The sequence below is a fragment of the Planococcus citri genome, chromosome 5 (assembly GCF_950023065.1).
Source record: "Planococcus citri chromosome 5, ihPlaCitr1.1, whole genome shotgun sequence".
NCBI lineage: Eukaryota > Metazoa > Arthropoda > Insecta > Hemiptera > Pseudococcidae > Planococcus > Planococcus citri.
The window spans coordinates 22,984,320-23,007,416 of NC_088681.1; the positions used below are offsets into that span (position 1 = coordinate 22,984,320).

The following is a 23,097-nucleotide window of genomic DNA, read 5'->3' on the forward strand; positions in this document are numbered from 1 at the left end:
TGTTTTTAAAAATTCCATCAAATCGTATCATCTTCAAAAAAAATTTCACACGTGACTAGGTTAATTTTTCTTGAAGATTGCTGACCTTCTGTATTATGAAAAAAATTTCTCATATGGCGAATCAATAATTTCATCTCGACAGTTGACAAGTTTTTAAAATAACAGGAAGATATTTCCACCGAAAAAATGAAGGGCATTTCATGTCCAATGTCCATATTCTGAAAGTTCACCAGGAGGAATGTTGAATTTCGTCAATTTTGATCGATTAATTCTCATTCTATACAGAATGTTATCGATACATTGGACAATTACAATGTATATTGAGACTGTCAACAGTGTCTGTGAGAAATATTGACCTCAGACTTTTTTAGTTTCTGCAAGTTCAATACCTAGTCTAAATTTTTTTATGCATAAAATTAAATCACATCACTATCGATTAATTAGAATAAACAAATGAAAAACTAGACAGCTAAGCAAAGCTTAGCTGCAAAGTGTGCGTAGCTAGCTGCCTTTTCTACAGCTATAACCGTTATTGCATCTAGGTAGTGCATAAGTGAATCAACCATGTCACAGTGATGAGAATTTTTGAAACTCTCACTGCTTCAAAATAATAATTGTTTTTCAGTGTTTTCATATTTTCCAAATTACAATAGGTATTTCAGAATAATTTATAAGCTTGTATTGCTTCTAAATTAAGAAATTTCTAGTTGTTTTTCATAGTTTGCATTGTTTTAAAATTTACAAAATTTCAAATCGATTTCCCGAATTCCCCATCGCTACAATTTCATAAAGTTTTCAATAAATTTTCAGAATTTTGCATTGCTGCTGAGTTAGGAAATTTGCAATCAATTTTTAGAATTCACATTGCCTCTAAATAGTCAAATTTTGAATAATTTTTCAGAATTCTTATTGTCTTTAAATTAAAAAATTTCAAATTCAATTTTCAAGTTCATATTTTCCACAAATTGTAAAACGTTTACTCAATTTTTGGAATTCACATTGCCTCCAATTTTTCAGAATTCTCATCTTCTTCATAAATATTACAATACTTATTTCATAAAATTTTCAAGTTCACATTATATGCTCATATTATTTTTTTTAGAATTTCCATTGTCTTCAAATTTATAAATTTTCAAACCAATTTTCACATTTTCAGAACTTGCTTTTCATTCTAAATTAAGAATTAAATCTTGTAAAATACCTATGTTAAGAATTTGCATTGCCTATTACACGAAAAAAATATGGGTAATTTTTACAAAAAAATTTAACTAAATACTCATAATTAAGTACCAGATCACATTCAATAATTTTTACTGTAATTGTATAGTAAAACTTATCATTTTAATAAATTTTGCTATAGGTACCTACCAATAGTAAAAATCGTTTTGTTTTAATAATTTTTACTAAATCATGATAATAAAAATTACATGTTTCAATTGTACAAAAATTAGTTTAATTACTCATTTTGAAGTAATTTTTAAATTATAAGTAAAAAGTTGAAAATTATTCATGTCAAGGTAATTCTTACTATACTTATGGCTATAGGTAGACAAAAAATTAATGAAATGAATTTTTAGTTAGCAAATATATCATAATTCATAACTCAATTTCAGCATTATTTTTACCCCATTATCATGTACCTACTACATAGGTAACTCCGAAGCATTTACCTATCCAATTTTCCTACGAAAAATCTGTCACCTACCTACTTACCTCACGGGGATTCGAACCTGGGTCCCTAAATTTCCTATTCCTACCTACATGCCCTAACCACTCAGCCACCACTTCGCTACGAGGGTTACGGCATTAAAATAATATATTTGTTTGGTAAACGCCCCACCAAACCACTCCCACTTGGAATTTACAGCTAACAGACTGGGGGTGTAACAGGGTACAATGAAACACAGCTGGTGATGGAATAGACTGGGGGTATAGCAGGGTACAATGAGCGGCAGGTGTTCTACAAGTCCCCTTTTCCCTTTTTTAGGATTTAATGCATTAAAATAATGAACTAAAATTGCAATTACTCAGCAACTACCCATCCGAATTGAATGAAAATTAATCTATTCCCTCCGTCTTAATGATTCTCAAATGGTGTCCAATAGGTACAAAAAACGGTTGGATAGCTTAAGAGAACATTCAGTTCCAATAAAATTTCATTTCTCAAAGCGAAACCAATAGTGTGCTACGCACACTAAAAATCACCGCCATCTGGTTGTTGTGGTATTTTGGTGTAAAATTTTTAGCGCCAGTGTAAACCAAAACCCTTGTCCTTGTCCACTTATATGTCAATTTTAACTAAAGAGGCTACGCCCTACAAGCTGATCTTTGGTTGGCCCTGAATACAATGTTCGTATACTTAGCCTATGTAATGCGTTCGTATATATCTGTACTACAAAAATATAACATAACCGTAACTATATAGACTCGTATTTCGATTTTTTGGTCATTTTAACTTTTCGAAGGTCAATGCTCATATTCTGGTTATTAGAGCGAAGTCGACAATATTTCAACGATCATCTTCTCGCTCGCCCTCCTTCAATTCGTCGTCGAATCAATGTAATGTTTCTGGTTTACTGCACGTGCTTATTCGAGTTAACGTCCATCAAACGTATAGTAAGAGTAAGAGTCTATTTATTGAAACCGATAGTGTTTATTTTTAAACGTGTGTGCTTTTCAGTCCCGTGTATACGATGCTGGAGCCGGAGAGTATTTTATACGTTTTCGAAATTAGTAATTAAAATATATTTTATCGTATTTATCGTACGTACTCTCATTGGGTATGGTTTAGTTGGTGATCTAATGAGGCGATTGTATGAGTATAGGTACATGAGTATATGAAAATAAAAACCATAAGAGCACAGAGAAAACCCCTCAGCTAATAAAAGAGTAAGACTTTTTTTAAAACGTGAGGATTGCGATAAATGGCCTTGAAAAATTAAAAAAACCTACTCCACTATTGGTGTACGAGCAATTTTTTTGTTTTAGGATCTTCTAATTTACGACATAATTCTGTTTGGCGCATATGTATTTAAAAAAGCATACGAATCGTCTTTCTGTCAACACTTAGTCTTGTTCGAGGGCATATGGTTTGTGTTCTTTTATACGAATAGTATTGCTCGAGTTTATAGTTTCTTAACTTAAGTGGTACATATGATAATGCAGGAAGAATTGTAAAAATTGGACTAATTAGCTCTCTGGAGGAATTAGAAATGAAGATGAGGAGCGGAAGAGGGTGATTTTTCGCCATGTGCCACTTGCCATAATAGTTGTTAAATCTTTTCTATAGATTTGGAACCGTCAAGATCTGGCTAAATATACACATAAAGGTATTTTAGCTAATAATTAATAGTTTGGGGAAAAAGTAGCGAAATTCCAAATTTTAAATTTAGTAAATTACGATGCCTAATTGAAAAAAAAGGTCAGAAATTTAAAATTTGAATTCTTAGCTGCAAAAGTACGAGTATTTTAGTAAATTTTTTTGATTTAAGGAGGGGGGAGAAGGAGGTATAAAAAAGAGGACTTTGAACTTATCAAATGTAAAGTTAGACATTTTACGTATTTTTTTGGATTTTTATTTCGGTTCAAATACCTAACTGAGTTGCAGTTTGAGTCGTTTAGGAGGGTCAGAAATGGATTGGTTTTTATTAGGACTAAATTTACTCATTAAATTTGAAATTGCTGAAACGGATATCCTCCCTTATGAGAGGTATGAAAACAGAAATGTGGTGTGTATTACCGTACCCCTTCCCCCGCCTCTTCAACTGAGTTGACAACTTGGAATTTTCAAATCTTGTTGTTTATTGGCGTTCGAATTGGAATTTTGTGTTTGCAACTGAAAACCAAACAGGGTTTGGAGTTGGACTTTCTTTTCTTTATTAGTTTGTAACACAACTATTCCGCTATGTAAAAGGTTATTGTATTGTAATGGCGATTTTCAAAAATTATTTTAAGATTACCCAAAAGTCATGGAATAAAATTCTGCAAAAAACGTGATGTTATGTTTGTCAAATAGAATTTATTTTTTCAAAATAATTTTTTAGTGTTTTTTTCAAAATTACATATATTTTGTTTAGTAGGTATCTATTTTTTGACACTCCTACATGAATGATAATTTTGTCAAATGGTATTTTGAACTAATTTTCAATTTTTTATATTTTTTTTTGATTTCTGTTGGTTGTTTTTCTGACAGTTCATATGTCATTTTTGGTATGATTTTGCTTTTTTGTTTTGGTTTCTTTATTCTGAGGCAAGTGTGTACATAATACAAAAGTTGAGTTTTTACTTTTTTTCTGCATTAAAATTTTTTTTAATTCGGTTTTCAATTTTTTGGAATATTTTTAAATTTTTTTTGTTGTTTTTCTTATTTTTTTTGCTTAAGTAACAGAATCCTGCTCCAAAATTACTGCAGTCACTTCAAAAAAAACTTGACTCGTCATTTTTTTTTTTTTTACGAATTTCTGAACATTTTTTTTCAGTTTTGAAATTAATTTTTCAACATTTTTCCTCTTTTTTCGTCTCTGAAAATGGTTCTATTTCTTTGTGTTTCAATTGAATATCAAAACAACTGAGTTTTTAATTTTTTAACTCCCTTTTTTTCAAATTTTCGAATTTTTACATTTTTTAAATTCATTTTTTTATTTATTTATTTTTTTTTGCAAAAATAACCTCGTTATCAATGCAAAAATAAAATCTTCAAAATTCAGCAAACATTCAAAATGTGTCAAAGAATGGGCAGGTGTTAGGGACTAATTTTTGAGGGGGGGGGGGATTCTGTGGCCACCTATCTTGTCATTTCTGCGCAAATAATTTTTTTCCTGCATTTCTTTTTCTTTGACAATAAATGCCTGGAATTATTTCATTGGTACGATTTTATTTCGACGAATATTAAGCACAGTGAAAAAATTTCGTCGAAAAAGTGATTCCAATCGGATTCACTTTTGAAATTTCGTCGCGAAATGTTACAACGACGCGACTACATGTACGATACGAGTTGATATTAATTTATAATATTAGAGTAGGCATGCAGTAGGCATACAAGGTCTTGTACAAAGGCATGTTTTTTTCATTTTATTTTATTGTAATATTCTATTTAAAGGATCATTTATATCTTTTACATCGAACACACGAGTACATATGGTGAAATAAATCGTACATTTAGCCATTTACGATATACGAAAGTGTAAGAAAAAAAAATGAAAGAACCCATCATCGAGTACATTTAGAATTAGACGAACGACAAATGAAAAAAAAATGAAAAAAGGGGGTACGACCACGTTCCAAGGGGGCGGCAGCATATTGTACCACGACATCGCGATCGCGTGTACAACGGAAATGTACGATTTTATCCGATAAGAAAAATAGCGAGACAACCTCGTAGGATTTCGAATTATACTGAGGCGTTTTCTATATAGGCAGTTGTTTTATTTTTTTTTCGCTTAAACATCTGTCATCGTCCTGTTTATAGCTGTTTATCGTATATATTTATATTTACGAGTTTTCGCTTCTCCCCTCGCGGTGTTCGGATTTTCGCGCCTTTGGAATGAAAATCACGACTTTTTTTTGCGTGGAAATCGCGACAATTTGTGATTTGCGGTGCACTTGAGAAAATTGCACAAGGGGTGGAGAAGAGGAAGAGGATTCGTGCTGCTGGGATTATACGTATAGTATAATGCATGGTCTGGGTGTGTATGTTGGCTGGATATTTTTTGATTGAATTAGCCGAGATGAAAATAAAGCAATTGAGAATTTTAACCGGGTATCAAAGTGGTAGATGGAGGTGGTTAGGGGTGAAATTTTAACTCGATTAACGTAGGTTGGAAATTAATTTACGGGTAGAATATCGCTACAAAAGATACATAGAGTTTATGGCGTACCGTGCGATGTATTTTTGGTGGTGTTTATCCTGCTTTGAACGTACCTGAACGTATGGTTTCCATTGCACAAAAAAAGACTGCTGTGTGAAAGAGCTGTTGAGAGTGATTTTATGATTGATTCAATGATTCGTACTCCAGACTTGCTGAAAATTTGTCCAGGGTCGTTCCACATCAATTCAACCAAGAAGTGGTAGGGGGTCGGCGATTTTTTTGAAATTTTTCCTGTGGAAAGACCTTCTGTAGGGATGACCAATGACGCAAATCACAGCCCTCTAGCCCTTTTTTAAAGGCTGCTAGGGGGTGTCAAAGTTTTCAGTGAACTTGAAATATCATCCATTTCAACAGTGGATTACTCGATAACCGCAATACTTACCAGAGTGGAACTTTTTCCAATAGTTAGGGGGTTTGAAAGGCTTTTTAGTGATATCATAAAAATCAGTGTTGCCACTTTTTTTGTACAAAAAATTAGCTCGAAAAGTTTCAAAACGTAGTTTTCATGTCGTTCCGGCTCTCAAAAATTTTGAAAAAAATATATTTTGGATACCTTTTAATGCTGAACAACATATTAAAAAATTGGGATTGTATTATTTTGTAAAGTCGATTTTAAAAAATTGAAAGTTTGAGAAAAAAATGCGATTTTTTGATTTAAAACATGAAAAAAAGTTTTGTCTGGTGAAGTTGACCCATTTGACCCCGAAAAAGTTGAAAAAACCCTTTTACTCGATGAAATAAACTCATCACAAAAAAAATCAAAATTTGAAAAAATTCAAAAAATAAACGAATTTAATTTTTTTGTCATGAGAGTGATTTTTATCAACTTTTTCATGAATTACGTCAGAACGAGGTCAAAATAAGACAACTGAATAAATTTAAACTTGTTTTGATGATTGGAATTGAAAATTTAATTTTTTTCTAATTTTGATTTTTTTGTGATGAGTTCATTTCCTTGAGTGAAAGGGTTTTTTCAACTTTTTCAACGGATACGTAAAAATAGGGGTCAAATGGGCCAACTTCGCCAATCAAAACTTTTTTTCATGTTTTAAATAAAAAAATCGCATTTTTTCGCAAATTTTAAATTTTTAAAAATCGTTTTCACATAATAATTCTATCCCAATTTTTTAATATGTTGTTCATCATGAAAAGTTGCCGATAATATATTTTTTTCAGAATTTTTGAGAGTTGGAACGATATGAAAACTACGTTATGAAACTTTTCGAGCCAATTTTTCGTACAAAAAAAGTGGCAACACTGATTCTTATGATATCACCAAAAAGCCTTTCAAACCCCCTAACTATTGGAAAAAGTTCCATTTTGGCAAGTATCGTGGTTATCGAGTAATCCACTGCTGAAATGGATGATAGGTACTTCAAGTTCACTGAAAATGTTGACACCCCCTAGCAATCTTTAAAAAAGGGCTAGAGGGCTGCGATTTGCGCCATTAGTCATCTCTTCGAAAGGTCTTTCCACAGGAAAAATTTCAAAAAAGTCGTTGACCCCCCCCCCATGCTGGATGCTCGATTGCAGACGTAAAGAATTACACAGATCTTGTCGGATTTTGCCCTGCGCCTGGCAAGCTCAACTTTAGCTACTTGTGAGCTGTGATATGATATGATGTAGCCTTGTCAGTGTCTCGCTATTAATTTTTTCCAACATTGAAAATAGCCTACGTTGCGCCTTGTGCGGCGACGGGTGCGACTTGGGCGACGACCAGACGAGCACGCTGCCGGTGACGATAACGACGACGACATAGGTGCCGGTGGTAGTAGGAAGCTCAGAGCACAGCCACTCGAATCAGAGAACGACGTATCGCATTGGTTAATTACGCGCGGTTTTCTTCTTCGGTTTCGTAGTCGATTGGGATCGCGAACCGAAGCATGGTGTTGGTGCAGACGTTGATCGGCAATTTTTTCGAAAAGTTTTCATTTCACCACGAGACTCGACGACGATCTAGTTTTCGCGTTTAATTTCAATTTTTTTCTTTGGTTTTTGGTGATTTTTTGGCTCTGAAAATTGAATAAAAAAAGTGTCGGCGTGTTAGTTTCGAAATTTTTTGGAAACTCGATAACCTGCTACCAAAGTATACTCATCGTCGTCTTCATCCTCGTGCCGAGTGTGTAGAATGTAGTCGATGGTGTAGCAGATGAGTGAAACTATACTATGCGAATGAAATACGCAATTTTAAAATGTAGGTATTTACTGGTTTCAACTTGGGAGAAGAGGCAAAGCTTAAAGTTTACCGGATCCTTTGAGATTTAATACCCGCGTCTAAAGTACCTACTCGGTAGTTTGTTAGCAAAAGTGCGTTCTCTGATTACACAAGATTTGGCCGCCACCACTTTCAGTTTACTAGTTGCCGGTAATTCGACGATGTCACTGAAAATTCTTCTCGTAGCGATAGCATTTCTCTTTCAATTTCAACTCACCGTACAACAAGGTAATATAAAAAGTTTTCCGCATTTTTTCCCTCCATTTTCTAGTTCTAGTATTTTTTTATTAATATTTTTGCGTGTTTATAACACAACACTTATGATTGTATTGCATATGATTGTGTATTAGAGAGTTTGAATTTAGATTTCGTAATTTTAAGCTTACTTACGTTTACGTACCAGTGATGGGATATTTGGAAATGTGATTTTTTTGAATTTTAAATTCGAATTTTTTTTATGGGTTGAGTTATTTTAAAAAAGAAAAAAAGGAGAAGATTTCTGATTTTTTAATCATTTTTTCGGGGGAAAATATTTCTTGGAGTAAAATTCTCAAAATTCACATTTTTTTCTGATCACTTTTGACTCAGCTGCCAAAAATTCACAAGTTCAGCTTTTCACTCACATCAACTGAAGATATTACCTGCCTTAAAAATACTGAAGGGGCAAAAATCGTTGAAAAAAAATTTGGAATGAGTTTTTAAATATTTGAGTGAAAAGGCATCGAAAAATGAGCAAAATGTGATTGGATGAAATTTGGTCCAATTTTCACGCTGAAGGAGCAATGAATCGATTTTGGAAAAATCAATAATTTAAGTTGAAAAATATCGTGAAAATCGACAGAATAATGTTGAAAATTCAATAAATCGACAACTTTTTTCTTGGGGCTAGTTTTTTTTTTAGAAATTATTGCTGCTCGAAAATGGTAAAAATTGGTGGAAAATTCCCAAAAAATAGTAAATTCATCACGTTCAAACGTCGATAACTTTGTAGATTTTAGTCCTAGCTGAAAAATTGTCAGTACAACGCTTGCCCTTTTTTTGACGTTCGGCCCATTTTTTCGGTCATTTTTTTAATTGCGAAATTTTCTCCTGTAATCTATTTCAGGCTCCTTCAATTTGTAAGTTGGGCAAAAACTCACGCAACGAAAATTTAGCTCATTTATCAACGAGTTACCCCCTCCCCTCCCTTCCCCTGGACCATATTTCAATTCAACTTCTGCTCTTTGCGCAGCCTTTTGTTTGCCCCTTCAGTTTTTAAGATGAGCAACATCTTCAACTGGTGTTCATTCAAAAGTTTCAGTTTCAGTCTTTCATTTTTGGGACCCCCTGCTCATGAAGCTGTGAGGAATTTGGAAAATTTTCTATGATATCCCATCACTGTTGATTATTTTACGTAATTTAATTATTCGTATCAGTGTTGCCAACTTTTTATTACGATTAGGTGCAAAAACGAATGGAAAATCTGCCATGCAGATGCTAAAACCTCCAAAAAGTGCTAAAATTAGCTGTCAAGCTCAAATTTTGGTCTTATGTCGCCTTCTTTGATAAAAATCAAAAAATACATTAGCATTCGAGTGTTAAAACTGAAACAGGAGACAGAATCACGTGCTAAATTTTCATTCGGTGAACTGAATCAGTTGCCTGAGGTGTTTTATAAAACGTTCGCCAAATTTCAAGTTTGGAAACAGCAAACTTTTGTGTAAAGAAGATGCTTACTTTGACTTTTGAGAAGGGCATGTCGTATAACTTTTTTGTTCGTTTCGAAAAATTCTGTTTCCTGAACAAAATATTTCTCAAAACTTTTTGGAATTTTTGGATGGGAATCTCGTTTTATTGAATTTTTTAATGATTTTCAGATAAGTGGAAGCTAAAATCTTTTTATTGTGGAATCCTGAGGGGGAAAATATCTAAATCTGGTACCGGGAATGTAAAATTGACAACACTGATTCGCATTAAAGTGGAATGGTGTGTTTTTTGAATGATTTTTGTCCTGAAAGATTATCCACGGTGAGAAAAAATATTGATTAAAATTCTCCAGACTCATATTTGCTCTGGAATTTGATGGGGCAGGGGTCTAAAATTTCTATCAATACAATTTTCTTCATCATGGGTGACCTTTCGACGAGGAAATAAGTAGAGTAACTTGAATGAAAACGATCTCGAGTGAATTCGCTATCTTTGTTATGCTATGCTAGATGTTCTCAATTCTCAGAAAATATATTTACGATCGTAAAAAAAAACTAAAACCAAGTGCATAATGATAATATCTTCATAATTCACTTCGTGTATGATTAATATCGATACAGAATTTTTTTTTGACCCAGCATCACTCGCAATACGCATAAGATAGTGCATAGATATTCTTATAGTTGTTGACGTTTGACAGTATTTTTGATATACGAATTTTTTTTCGCCTCGTTTTCTCCTTCTCGCGAGTCTCGACCCTGATTTAAAATTTTTATCGTCTGTGGTGATTTACCTACATAATACCGCAACGCTGATAAGTTTACTGGCTCGTACACGTTAATTACCTACTATTACAATTTTCGCAACGTGATGGTTTTTCTTTTTCTTTTCTTTTTGCTTCTACATATACCTAATCGCGTATCAAATAGAGCTAAGCTGTAGCTATTTGCTCGTTAATCTACTTGTATGACTCAGGTTTAAGGTGGAGGGTACTATGTTGAAAAATATTGCTCAATTTACGGGCGATTTGTCGTCCAACAATCGTACTCGTACCTATCGATTGTGATTGCGAATGCGCTGAAAATTATTCGCGTCAGTTCTCATCGTTGAAGTGCACTAGTACATATGTAGAGAACGGATTGATGAGGTGAAGTGCGAGGGGAAATTTTATGAGCGAAGTTGGCAATTTCGAATGACGTTTTGATGTCTCGGCTGTCAAGATAGAAAATTTGAAAATATGTACTTACGTGTGTGACGAACTTGAGAGCGGAAATGCAGTGTGATTAAATGAGAAAGGAATTTGGGTTTTGAGTGTCGTGTCAGTGATATCTTCCCTTCCCGCAGCCTCACCCATTTCTCATCCTTGTATTCTTCTTTCATTGAAAGCTGTTTTTTTTCAAGTACGAGGTACATGAATTGTTTGTGAATGAGTGTTATCTAAAAATGAATGAGAAATGAGGGACTACAGAGGGTCTATTTTCAATTCTTATGGGCTAAAAATTGATTCTCCCGGTTAATTTGATGTCATGAAATATTTGATTAGGTATTCAAAAATAATAAGTTGTTTTGAAAATTGTAAAAAAATTTGAAATTGTATGTTAAAATTTTTCTCGGACAGATAAGTACATTGATCTTCAAACGTAATCGAGACATTTTTATCGAAAAATTTCATTTTGAGAAGAATTTCAGCTTATCATTCTGTTTTATGTACTTTGTTTTCAAAGTAAAAGGGAGGAGAGGGAGTGAAAAATTTCAGCTCTTGCTTGAGGTAAAAGTGATGGTTCAGGGGTCTGATCTCGTAAAATCATTACCTAAAATTTTTTTTGGATTCCCTAAAAATGTGAAAATCACCTTTGAACATGGTCAAATTGAGACATCAAATTCGATTTTGAAAACTTTCATTTCGAAAAATTTTGAAACATTGACCCATTTGGCCATTTTAACTGTGTCTCTAAGCCTATTTAATGTGACCTAAAATTCTTTAATGACCGATTCCCTTCTTGAGGGTTTACTTTTGGATCAAATGTATCAGATGAGCACCAGCAGGATGCTCACTAAGTCGCAAAAGTCGTGAAAAAGTCGCGATTTTTACTAAAAATCTTCAAAAAGTCGGGAACTATTAGAAGTTGGTCAACCCCTCTCCCCCCAAAAAAATGTAGGTAAACTTTATTGGAAGCCCGTTGTGTGTTTTTTTTGTTTTTGTTAAAAAATGAAGGGGTACTGAAAAAAAAGTCGCGAAAAAAGGTCGCAAAAGTCGTGAAAAAGTCGCGATTTCTACCAAAAATCACCAAAAAGTCGGGAACCATTGAAAGTTAGCCGACCCCCCCCCCCCCCAAAAAAAAAATTTAGGAAAACTTTATTGGAAGACCGTTGTTTTTTTTTTGTTAAAAAATGAAGGGGTACTGAAAAAAAGTCGTGAAAAAGTCGCCAAAAATCACCAAAAAGTCGGGAACCATTGAAAGTTGGCCAAAAACTCCCCCCTTCCCCCAAAAAGTGTAGGTAAATTTTATTGAAAGCTCGTTGTTTTTTTTTTTGTTGAGAAATGAAGGGGTACTGAAAAAAAAAGTCGCGAAAAAAGGTCGCAAAAGTCATGAAAAAGTCGCGATTCTCACCAAAAATCACCTAAAAGTTTGGAACTGTTGAAAGTTGCCCCCCCCCCAAAGTGTAGATAGATAATTATACTTTATTGAAAGCCCGATTTTTTTGATTTTTTAAAAAATGAAGGGGTACTGAAAAAAAGTCGCGAAAAATCGCGATTTTTGAATATCAAATTTTGGTAGACACTCTGACCATGGAACTATAATTTTTTCAAATGATACTTCCATGACTCTGATCAGGCACTTTTGTTTCTCAAAAATTTTACCCACTTTTAAAATTCTATTCTGGTCTGAGCATTACCTGATATCGAGTATGGGTCAATTTTGAGCCTCTTATTTGTTTTCAGTTTTGACTTTTCTTCCGTTGTTTTTTGAAGGTGAAGAAAGGAGGAAAGACACATGAAACTAAAATCCAAAACTGTTTTGAAAACTAATGCAAGCTTTCAACAGCATGCTTATTAGGGTGGATCGCCCAAAGAAAAAGTCTGCAGATTTTGAGCAAATTCAGCAGAGACCTTCATTTTGAATTGAAAATTATTCAGAAAAATGTTTAGCTCTGGAGGGGAGAAATGAGCTTTCAAAAAGAGGAAATTTCCGAAAAAATCGTGGTTTTTTTGCTCTTTTCTCTACCCAACCTGTTTTGGGAAAAATGACCCAGTCTCAAATGAACTGTGTTGATTTATGATATTTCCGTTAAAATCCAAAACTACTTGTAGGGTTATCTATTGAGCGATTAAAATTTGCAAATTGCTCATTTTTGGATAAATTCGTGTTTTGAAAATTTTTTCTTGAAACTGGGTAAATATTTTAGAACTTACATGTGTCAATTTTTTGGCCTTTAATTATGGTCAACTTCAAATAATCGAAAAAATTACTTACATAAGTTTTTGGCTATTTTTATAGATTTTTCGAAATCGGTTATAAAAACCAAAAAAGTGACACCAGTGGGTTCCAAAATATTTCTCCAGTTTCAGGAATAACATGTCTCAACATTTTGGCATAATTAATGTGAACTATCTGTGAAAAAAATTTTTTTCAATCACATTTATTCATAAGTGAGCAATTTGAAAATTTTAAACCGCTCAGTAGAACCCTAAAACTTCAAGAGCCAATTTCTCCCCTCCTGAGACACCTCTCCAGCTAAAAAATTTTCTGAGTAACTTCCAATTCAAAATGAAGGTCATTCCTGAATTTGGTCAAAATCCACCCAATTTTTTTCACGATCCATCCTAATGCTTATTTTGCTCATTTCATCTCATAATTCCGCTGAATTTTTCATTTATTACCTATATAGTTCACAATAAATCCATTTCTGTTTTCCGATCTCGTACGAAATAACTCTACACTTTCTCTGATACGCGTAAAATTACGATTACACGCGTTCGTTTGTACCAAATGAGTGGGTGACCTTTAAAATATCTTAGTTTAGGCACCCAGAAGTAAGTCTATACTTAAGGGGGAAAAAATCATTCACCATAAAAAAATACCACACAATGTCTCCATCGATCTGTGGTTAAATAAGAAATGAAATAATTAAATTAATAATCGAATAGGTGTGAAAAAAACCGGTCTTCGAGTCCACGAGTGGCTACATACTATGTATGTACAGCACGATGACTGGCATAGGCGATAAATTAATTACATTTGATTAGGATCAGAATAGTAGACGAATTTGTCGCGTGAACTGGTCCAAATGCTGATCAAATTAACGAGAGTAAACGCGACACAGTGAAAAATAAAAATGATGCGAGAAAGATGACAGCTTTTTTTCAACCAGTTCTCTCATGCAGAAAGTACAGAATTTTACACCTCCGGAACCAGTTTACGTGTATTTTGTACGTAATAATTTCGACGATTCGATGGCGAGACCAAAACTACATACATAATGACGTCTGCTCTCATAGACCTATAATGATGAATCGATTTGATGTGAAAATTTCGCTAGAAAAAAAATGATCGTCGATGAAAAATGTACAAATCGACTCGACGACGGGTTATTTTTAAACAAGAATTGACAAGATTAATAAAGAGATGATTCGTAAAATCAACGCGAATTCTTGTAACGTGTATTTTGTCAGTTTTACAACACGTGAGTGGCATTTGGGAGAGGTGAGATTTTTCATTGGATGATTGATGGGTGTAGGAATTAATTATACGAGATTTTTTTTATTCCATCGTATCGATGATTTCCACCCTTTCTACTTTTCAATTTCTGCCAGCTGTTATGAATCAAACAGAGGTGCCACCCAAAGTATCGATAGTTGGAAATTTTCAAAGTTTAATTGCTCCAAGCGCCAGTCGAGTAATTCCATCTTCCGAGCATTTTATATTTACCGGTTTCCAGTCGATAGATGTCCATGTTGCCGGAGTCCAGCGCTGAAAAGCACGTTCCATTTGTCACGCTTTACACCAACTCATCATCCCAGACCAAAAATTCCTCTTTATTCTTTGACCGTCAATGAAATCAACTCTTCAAGTCCACAGCTATAGAGGAGACTTTCAACAACTGTATAGTACCTGTTTTGTTTTCATTATGGTTTTCAAGTCCTCGTGTGGTTTGTGCGAGAAACATAGTGTAACGGTGAGAGGGTGAGAAGAGAGCCAGCTATTAAATACTTACTACCGACGCGACGTACTACAAAAGGTGTAATTATATGTACAGATTGTACACGAACGTATGTAGTATGTACTAACTAAACTATCTAATAGTTAAACACCATGTCCTGTCATGTTATTCAAAATCACGCTTAAAGGGTAATAATAGTACCTTTTACCGTTCTTTTATTTTTTTTGTGTTTTTGTTCTTAGGTATGACCGAGAATCAGAGAATGGGTTTGTGGGTTTGTGTTAGTGTTTATTTTCTCTTTTTATGATTTGGTATTGGTACTGGGTGTATGATTTTTGTATGTTTGAAAAGGCTGAGAAAGGGTTTTGGTCGGATCGACGAGTTTAAAGTACCTATTTTTTCACCTATTTTATTTCATTTTTAAAATTTTTTAATTTCCATTTCACTCGTTGTAATGAGGTGTTGGAACCCTGGCTTGTCAAGATGATAAGGTTACCAGTTGCCATTCATTGGTCTGGATGAAAAAGATGATGTAGTCTAGAGGAACGAGTTAATTTGATGAGAACATTTTACGTGGTACATACTTGAGATGAGTCGATTAGGAACACTCGTCTAATTGGAGGGGGGTACTCAAAATTACATACGAATTAAGTTATTCAAATTCCCAGCAGTAGAGGTGTCTCAATTCAGTGAGTATCCATTTAAGGAGAGTCGTCTTTGACATTTTTTTGGATGGGGAAAACTGAAGGGGGGGTCGATAAAAAATTGTGGAAGGACATCAAAAGACTGCAGCAAGAATTTTAATAGTGAGGTAGGTGCATTGAAAATTATTTTTTAAATACATATTTACATCCAAAATATTTACCAATCATCACTGAACAAATTTTTTTATTTTCAATTTACTTACCTAAATTTTAAAGTTTTGGAAACCCCCCCCCCCTCTGAGTAGAAAAATGATGTATCAAGTCAGAGGTCCAAAATTTGTCCTGTAGTATTTTGAGGTCCCCCACAACTTTTTATCGAATCCCCCTCCAATTTTCGAAAAAAAAGGTCAAAGATGACCCAACGTAGTATCGATTACCCTCCCTTGCCTTCACAGCTGAATTTTTTTCGAATAGAATGGGGGAAAATTGAAACAGCCATACCAAATTAAATTCTTCAGCAAGTAAATTGTAGACGTTGAATTTGAATTCCATACCTAAATCACCCCTCCCTCGCTCCCTCCACAAACAAATATCTTAGGGTCTTTGAAACAGCTTGAAACTACCTCAAATCAAAGCAGAAGATCGAAAATAGAGTAAAAAATGTTGTGAATTGTACTTTTTTTTCAATGTCGAAGTATTCGTGATAAATGAATTTTTCGTTTTTTAAAAATGCCTAATAATTGCTGGAGAAAAATGTCGTTCTGGAGCCTCCAGCAAATTTTATGATTTTCCAATTTTGAATAAAAATTTGAATTCGTGGAAACAAATTTTGCGAAACGTCTAAATTGATCGAACTCAAAGTAGCCATGAAAAAGATGAATTTAGGTTCGTAAAAAATGCTGAATGTTATTTGGGTTAGTTTTAAGTATAAAAATGTTTTCAAAACTCCAAAATCCGCTGGAACTTCTAGAACGACTCTAACTATACGATCAATGGACCCAAGGAGATCAAAAAATAAGGTTATTATTGGTATTATTTCAGATTTTCAAATTTTGATTTTCTTGATTTGAATCAAACCCAGTTAGATCGAAAGAGCAAAAAGCATGTCCTAAAACCCTCGTAGCAAAAATTTCAAGGGCTAAAGTTAAATTCTAAATTGTTGACGAATTTTTGAAAATTTGAAATTTTTTAAAAAGTTGTTTTGAGAGGAATTTTTTTGAATCAATGCGAATAATTCCTTCAATGCAATCAATCCTCTTCAAATCATCTACAACCAACAGTTTTGGTGCATTCTGGAGCCTCCAGCGATTTTTTAGATTTTTTCAAAAACCTCAAATCACTCAGGAGGGATTATAACTTCCGTAGATGTTCACTGTGCACCATTTCAACTAATAAGGACCTAATGTATGGGTCTTAAAGTTCAATTTTGTCCCTTTCTAAGCGATTTTAAATTTCTGGAGAAATTTGGAAACTCTCTGGTGGCATCAAAAAACGTCAAATTGTGATCATTTTTGAGTCAGGTGATCACGCAGACACACCAGACGAAATTTTTCCAAAAAAACAACTTGTTGTGAACTTTCTTTAAAAATTTGATATTTTTCACTCCTTCTGGAATTAACAAAATTGGTCAAAAATTTCAGTAATGACCTGGAACTTCTGGAATTTTGCGGTAATGAGCTGAAACAGTCGAGAGGTTTCCCAATAGGCTCTGACCAAAGTTCAATGTGCCCTACACAGTGATTTGAAATTTCTGGAGAGAATTGAAAAATCGCTGGAGGCTCCAGAATGGCTCAGAACTAGTAGTTGTCAAGGTGTGGGAGTTGAATTTGACGAAATTATTCACATTGGTACAGTTGGTACATTTTGCTGAAAAAAATGTGAGTATGTTTCATGAAAGAGTTTAAGAATTTCCCTCGAAACAGCTTTTTAAAATTTTTTGAAATTTACAAAAATTCACCGAAAATTTAAAAATGACCTATAAGCATTTATTTGAAGTTTTAGTTACGAGAGTCTTAGGACATTTTGTTTCAATTGAACCTGGTTTCTTTCAAATCGGAGAATGCCAATTCGAAAGGCTCCCTTGTTATACTAATTGTATCAAAATTTGAATTTTAGAAAATTTTCCAGAAATCAAAAAATGAAATTACGAGCTCTTAAACCGCTGCTGTTTGACAGTAATGCTCCTCTCCCCCTCCCTTCACAAACTGTTTTTTTGAGAAGTACCTTTTCGTTCTTATAAATTTTTTTTGCATCGTTTTGTCAATTTTTGGCTCACATCGCTGCACTAATTTTATATTCAGCAGACAAAAAATCATAATACATACATATATAAACAAAAATTATCTGAATTTTTTTCTTACAATACTTAATGAAAAAAGGTGACTGAAAAATACGTGTTAAATTGAAGAAGCTTGCTCAGGTCTATGAACTTTTCAGTATAGAAACCCTAAAGACCTCATAAGTCATAAAGATATTGGAACTGATGAAGCACTCATTACGAGTAATCCAAATACACAAATCGTAGTTATCAGTTGAGAAGGACAGGAGGAGTTGACGACGATTGGGAGTTACCTGTAAAGTGTCGCCATCTGGTGGTGGAAGTGTCAACTTTCGAGCTGTATAGTGAAGCTTGTAGGTGCATGAATTACGTAGTACCTACAGGAATTAGTTCTGAAAATGGAAGTTGTAGTAACAACTCGTATTTTTCACTTCACAGGGCACTTCATTGAAAAATTGTATTCCAATTTTTTGAAGAATTTCATATTATTTTTTCATAGAAATACATACCTACTTTGAGTTGCTAATTTCATGATTTTTTTCCTCGTAAAAGTTACAGAAGTCGGACAGGGCGAATTTCTTTTTTAGATTTTAACAGGCTTGCTGTGTTTCCAAGAAATGACTCGAAACGTAGAGCGAACGATCGCTTGATTTTTCCACGTGAACGTCGTGGAAAAGGTTTGATGTTTGCACGCTCTCTTTTCATTCTGCAAAGATGACCAATAAACTTCGTATAAAATGCATTTTGAGCTCGAATTTTTTTAAGCCATTAGCTCATGGTATGAAACGAATTTAAAGATGGTCTAAAAAAAAATGGTAATTGTTTTCGAACCATGATGTGTAATTGTATAAAGCAATACTTAATCTTTTCTCAACCGTTATCAAAGATGAAGGTATCAATGTGACCTTTGAATGTTATTAATAATGTAGATGATTCAAGATACATATAACATTGATTTTATGAAAACAGACCCGAATTTTTGTGCAATATCTTTGTCAAAATTGATACAGTATGCTGTGGAGTAGTACTCGAGTTATAAAAATTTAAAAAAGAGCCAGCCCGGGTAGAAAAAAATCAACACAAAACATCTCATTACGGGATTTTTATTAAAAGCATAATTATAAGTAGGTACATATTTTTCAACAATCACAAAATGAAAAAAAAAGGTATAAATCCCGTCAAAAGCTTAATACGATTAAAAATTGAACACAAAAATACTTAGTAAAACAATACCAGACACGAATACTCGTACTTACATAAATTAACCCATTAATTAAATATTTGTATTACCCGGCATTGTGGTCGAATACGTGGTTGTAGGCATCGGCGTACATAAGGCGATTTGTAAAATAGCCGGTTGCATAGCCGGAGATTGCGTAGTCAATAGTTGGATGCTGGTCGGGGTGGAATCTTGCATGCATCCGGGTACAGCTTGAGGCATCCATATCAAAGGATCGGGCGATTGCACGAAACAGGATCCTTGAAAATCGCGTATATCTGGAAACTGCACTTTGCTGAAGATGATATCGTGATGTCTCGGAATATCGTCGCAGGCTGGCATCTCGATGTAAACCATAAACGGTGGTTTATGCCCCAAACACTGACTGAATCCGCTGAACTGGCTGCGTAAATCGAAACGACGCGTACTTTTGGAAATACGAAAGGCTGGTAGAAGATTGATATTCGGCGTGGTAGCGGCGTAAAAGCGCGGATTTGCGGACAAGACGACGAATTCTTGAACGGGGTTACTTTGCAGCGCGGTCATGCAAAGTTGCGCACCGTCTAGGAAATCTTGAGGTATTTCTCCCAATCGATCGCATATTTTATACGTGAAGATATTCGAACTCGATATCGAACCGACCAATTCGAACGACGAACTGGCTACAGCTAACATTGTGAATGAGCTAGGAACAAACTCAAATTTCATCTACAGTTGATTACTTTCTTCTTCATTCACTATCAGATGCGTACAATATTATTTTAGACGAACATTTTTAGGTAGGTTTAGAGAGGTACATGTGGTCGTCATCTACGAGCATGCGATAATACTACACAGTGAATATGGTGTGAATACTGAGTGGCGATAAGCTCTGGTGTATTCTGTACGAACTATATCGCCTATAGACGATATTTTACTTGTTAGACCTTTCTTTTTGCCACAAAAATGGAAATTATCTGCTGATAAGAGGTTTTTTCGCGGGGGTTTTCTGGAATTATTGGTTTTCAAACAATTACCCTGTACGTGTATCATAGTCAAAGCAATCGTTAGATATGTTGAAGAGAACAAGGGTAAAATGATGGAATGACTTCGAACTATGGTCTTGTTTACTGAAAAATACCTATTGTTTGGAATAGTTCGAGTTTTTAAGAGTATAGAAATATTCGAAGTTGGCTGATAAGCTCGATTTCTTTTCTCATAAGAATCGCGTATTATGAATGGAAGGTAGATTATTTCCAATGCTGTTCTGAAACAGCATGTAATTTTTTTCAATGTATAAGCGTGGTCGAATGACACGAAGTTGGCGAGAAACTGCCAAATCCACGCAAATTCGTGAGCCAAATCGTATACAGGGTGGTTCGCTGATTCGAATGAGAAGTTGAGAAAAAACGCACGCCTATTTTCTTATGTTCATCGAGGATTGTCGCAGAATTTTTTAAAATTCTCCTTGACAAAAATTGCACCGAGTTTTTTTTGCAAAAAATTCCTAATGTCTCACTTTTTGTTATAATTGTCAAAGTCTGGTTTTTTGCCTGAATTTGGCTATAAAAAATAACTTTTTGACCAAAAATTGACAAAAATTCTCGCTTTTTACCAAATTGCTTGAAAGTTTTCAATTTTTTTTTAAAGTCTCAAAAATCGTTAAAAAAGCTCGCATTTTGACATAAATTCCAAAAATTCATTTTTTTCCAAAATTGGTTAAAATTCTCACTTTTTAGCCAAAAATTTCCCAAAAAAGCTTTGTCTTTTGCTAAAATTCTCAAAATTTAGCTTTCTGCCAAAAATTGCCAAAAATTCTCATTTTTATGTCTGAAATTGCCAACATTTTCATTTTTGTTTCAAAAATTGACAAAAAGTATTTTTTTTTTACATTTTTCAATTTGAAATGTTCCGTTTGGTTGCTAATAAAGTTACTTTTATTTTTGAAAAAAATTGAGTATAAGCCCTGATCACTCGTCTCTGAACTTGAATCAGTAGATTTGCTCTGATTGGATGATCACTGGATTTTTCAATTATTGTAATTGAGTGATTGATGAATCAGGGAAATTTCATTGTCAAATTGATAAAGAATTATTAGGCCTACTTGATCAATCAGACATTGCGATCAGTGATTTTGTCTCAACTTAGCACTAATGAAATTAGTAATTTTTCACTGAATAAATCAATAATTGGGACGAAATCACAGATTCAGTGAATAAAAATGATGGAGTGATTTTTTTTCATTACTTTGGCAATTGAATTTCACTGATCCATCAGGAACTACGTTTTGTCTATTTCATCAGTAAAATGGAAAAATCCACTGATTGGAGTTGTAGAATGAGCAGTTTTTAATTTCTGATGTTTTGAGGGGAGATACAGCCTGCCTGCCTTCAGGAAAATGATCTGATCTGATCCAGCCTGAACCAATCTGATTCGATAGAAAATTTGAGCGAATTGAATCGAGGAAATATCCTGATCTGATCAAACTGAACTGAAGAAATTTGATCAGTGATTACTGATCAGGTCTAATCAGTTTTCTGAATAGTGATCTGTTTTGATAAGTTCATCAGATCTGCTCAGATGCGGGTAATTTCCTGATGTAATCGGGTAAAATCATTTTCCTCTGAGTTCTTTCATAGAAATTCATCAGGAAAACATAACTCTCGACGTGTGAATACATAATTAGGTTACTCTGATTCATCAGTGGAATTTTAGTAATTTGTGAATTGATCAATTTTGATCAATTTTTCTTCCACAGAAATCATGAAAATCCACTGATGAATCAGAGCAACTTCACACGTCTAGAGTTATGTTTTTCTGATGGATTTCTGTAAAAGTACTCAGAGGAAAATGATTGTACCCAGATTTTCATGATTTCTGTGAAAAAAAATTGATCATCAAAGTTGATCAATTTATAAATCACTAAAATTCCACTGATGAACTGGTAAATAAAAATCACTGAATGGATCAGCCATTATCATTTATTGAATCAGGGAAATGTATTTTTTTACTAATTCAATCAACAATCACCCATAATAATCAGTGAATTTTTGCAATTTAGGTGATGATGGAAAAATGTGAGTTGTTGACGAAATATTTCCATTTTTTGCATCAGTGATTTCATCATTATCATTGCTGATGAAACCAGTAAATATGATGGTATTTCTGATACAAACTAGTAAAAATTATCAATTTGAGGAAACAGTTCTGAAAAAAAATCACTGATTCTGTGAATTAAATGAGAATAAAATGATTGAATCTGATCAGGTCTGAACAGATCTAATCCGATCAGAACTCAGGTCTGATGGGATGTGTTCAGTTCAGATCGTATAGATCCCGAGGAGTGTCCGGATCTGATCAGGTTTGATCAATCAAGTCTGAGGTCTCCCCTATTGGATCTGATCACGATCAGGTTTGAACAGACCTAATATGATCAAAACTTTCATCTGACGAGATCTGATGAGACCTATGATTTGTGACATTTAGATAATTCACTGACTAATCAGTACTAAGGTGTAGATCTTTTGATTGAATTTGAATGTTTTTTTCCTATTTTAAATCTTTGAGAGGATTTGAACTTCTTTAACAACATTATTCAGGAAATTTTTTGAAAAACTCGTTATATTGCAATTTTTGTGATTGTGAGCATGGGAAATTCGACTCTTTTCATGCTGTATAATTTTGTATTGAACGAATTTGAACCTCGTAAAATTAAAAGAATCAAAATTTTTCCTTGTTATGATGAAAAAATCCAATTTTGAACAAATCGTTTTCATCGGATTTGGCTGAAATATTATTAGACGTGAATATCTTCAACCTCCACTAGAAAAATTGATCTTTTTTTTGAAAAAAAATTCGGAATGTGGTTCAGTGTGGGTTGATTGACCTATCTTTTTCGAATCATTTGGGTAATATGCGTGCATAACGTTCCCTATTATTCTCTTTCTGGTCTCGATTAATTTATGTGAGAAAAATATTACAAAACACGAGTCAAAACACCCTACGTATGTACGTTGAATTCATTTTTCTGTATGAATAAAACACGT

General features: G+C 33.8%; 1 protein-coding gene across 12 annotated transcripts in view; it reads left to right on the forward strand.

Moving 5' to 3' along the window:
- Window positions 1–23,097, forward strand: part of trol (terribly reduced optic lobes) — a 219,917-nt gene that overhangs the window by 109,227 nt on the left and 87,593 nt on the right. For 2 of the 12 annotated variants that reach the window (XM_065365970.1, XM_065365971.1), the window contains exon 1: window positions 7,643–8,310. The exons of 8 other annotated variants lie outside the window; for them this stretch is intronic. In XM_065365970.1, the coding sequence (XP_065222042.1) occupies window positions 8,244–8,310 (67 nt within the window). In that variant the 5' untranslated portion in view covers window positions 7,643–8,243. Of the gene's footprint in view, window positions 1–7,642; window positions 8,311–23,097 lie in introns of those variants that run through there. 2 more of the 12 variants (XM_065365972.1, XM_065365973.1) reach the window with 1 other exon arrangement.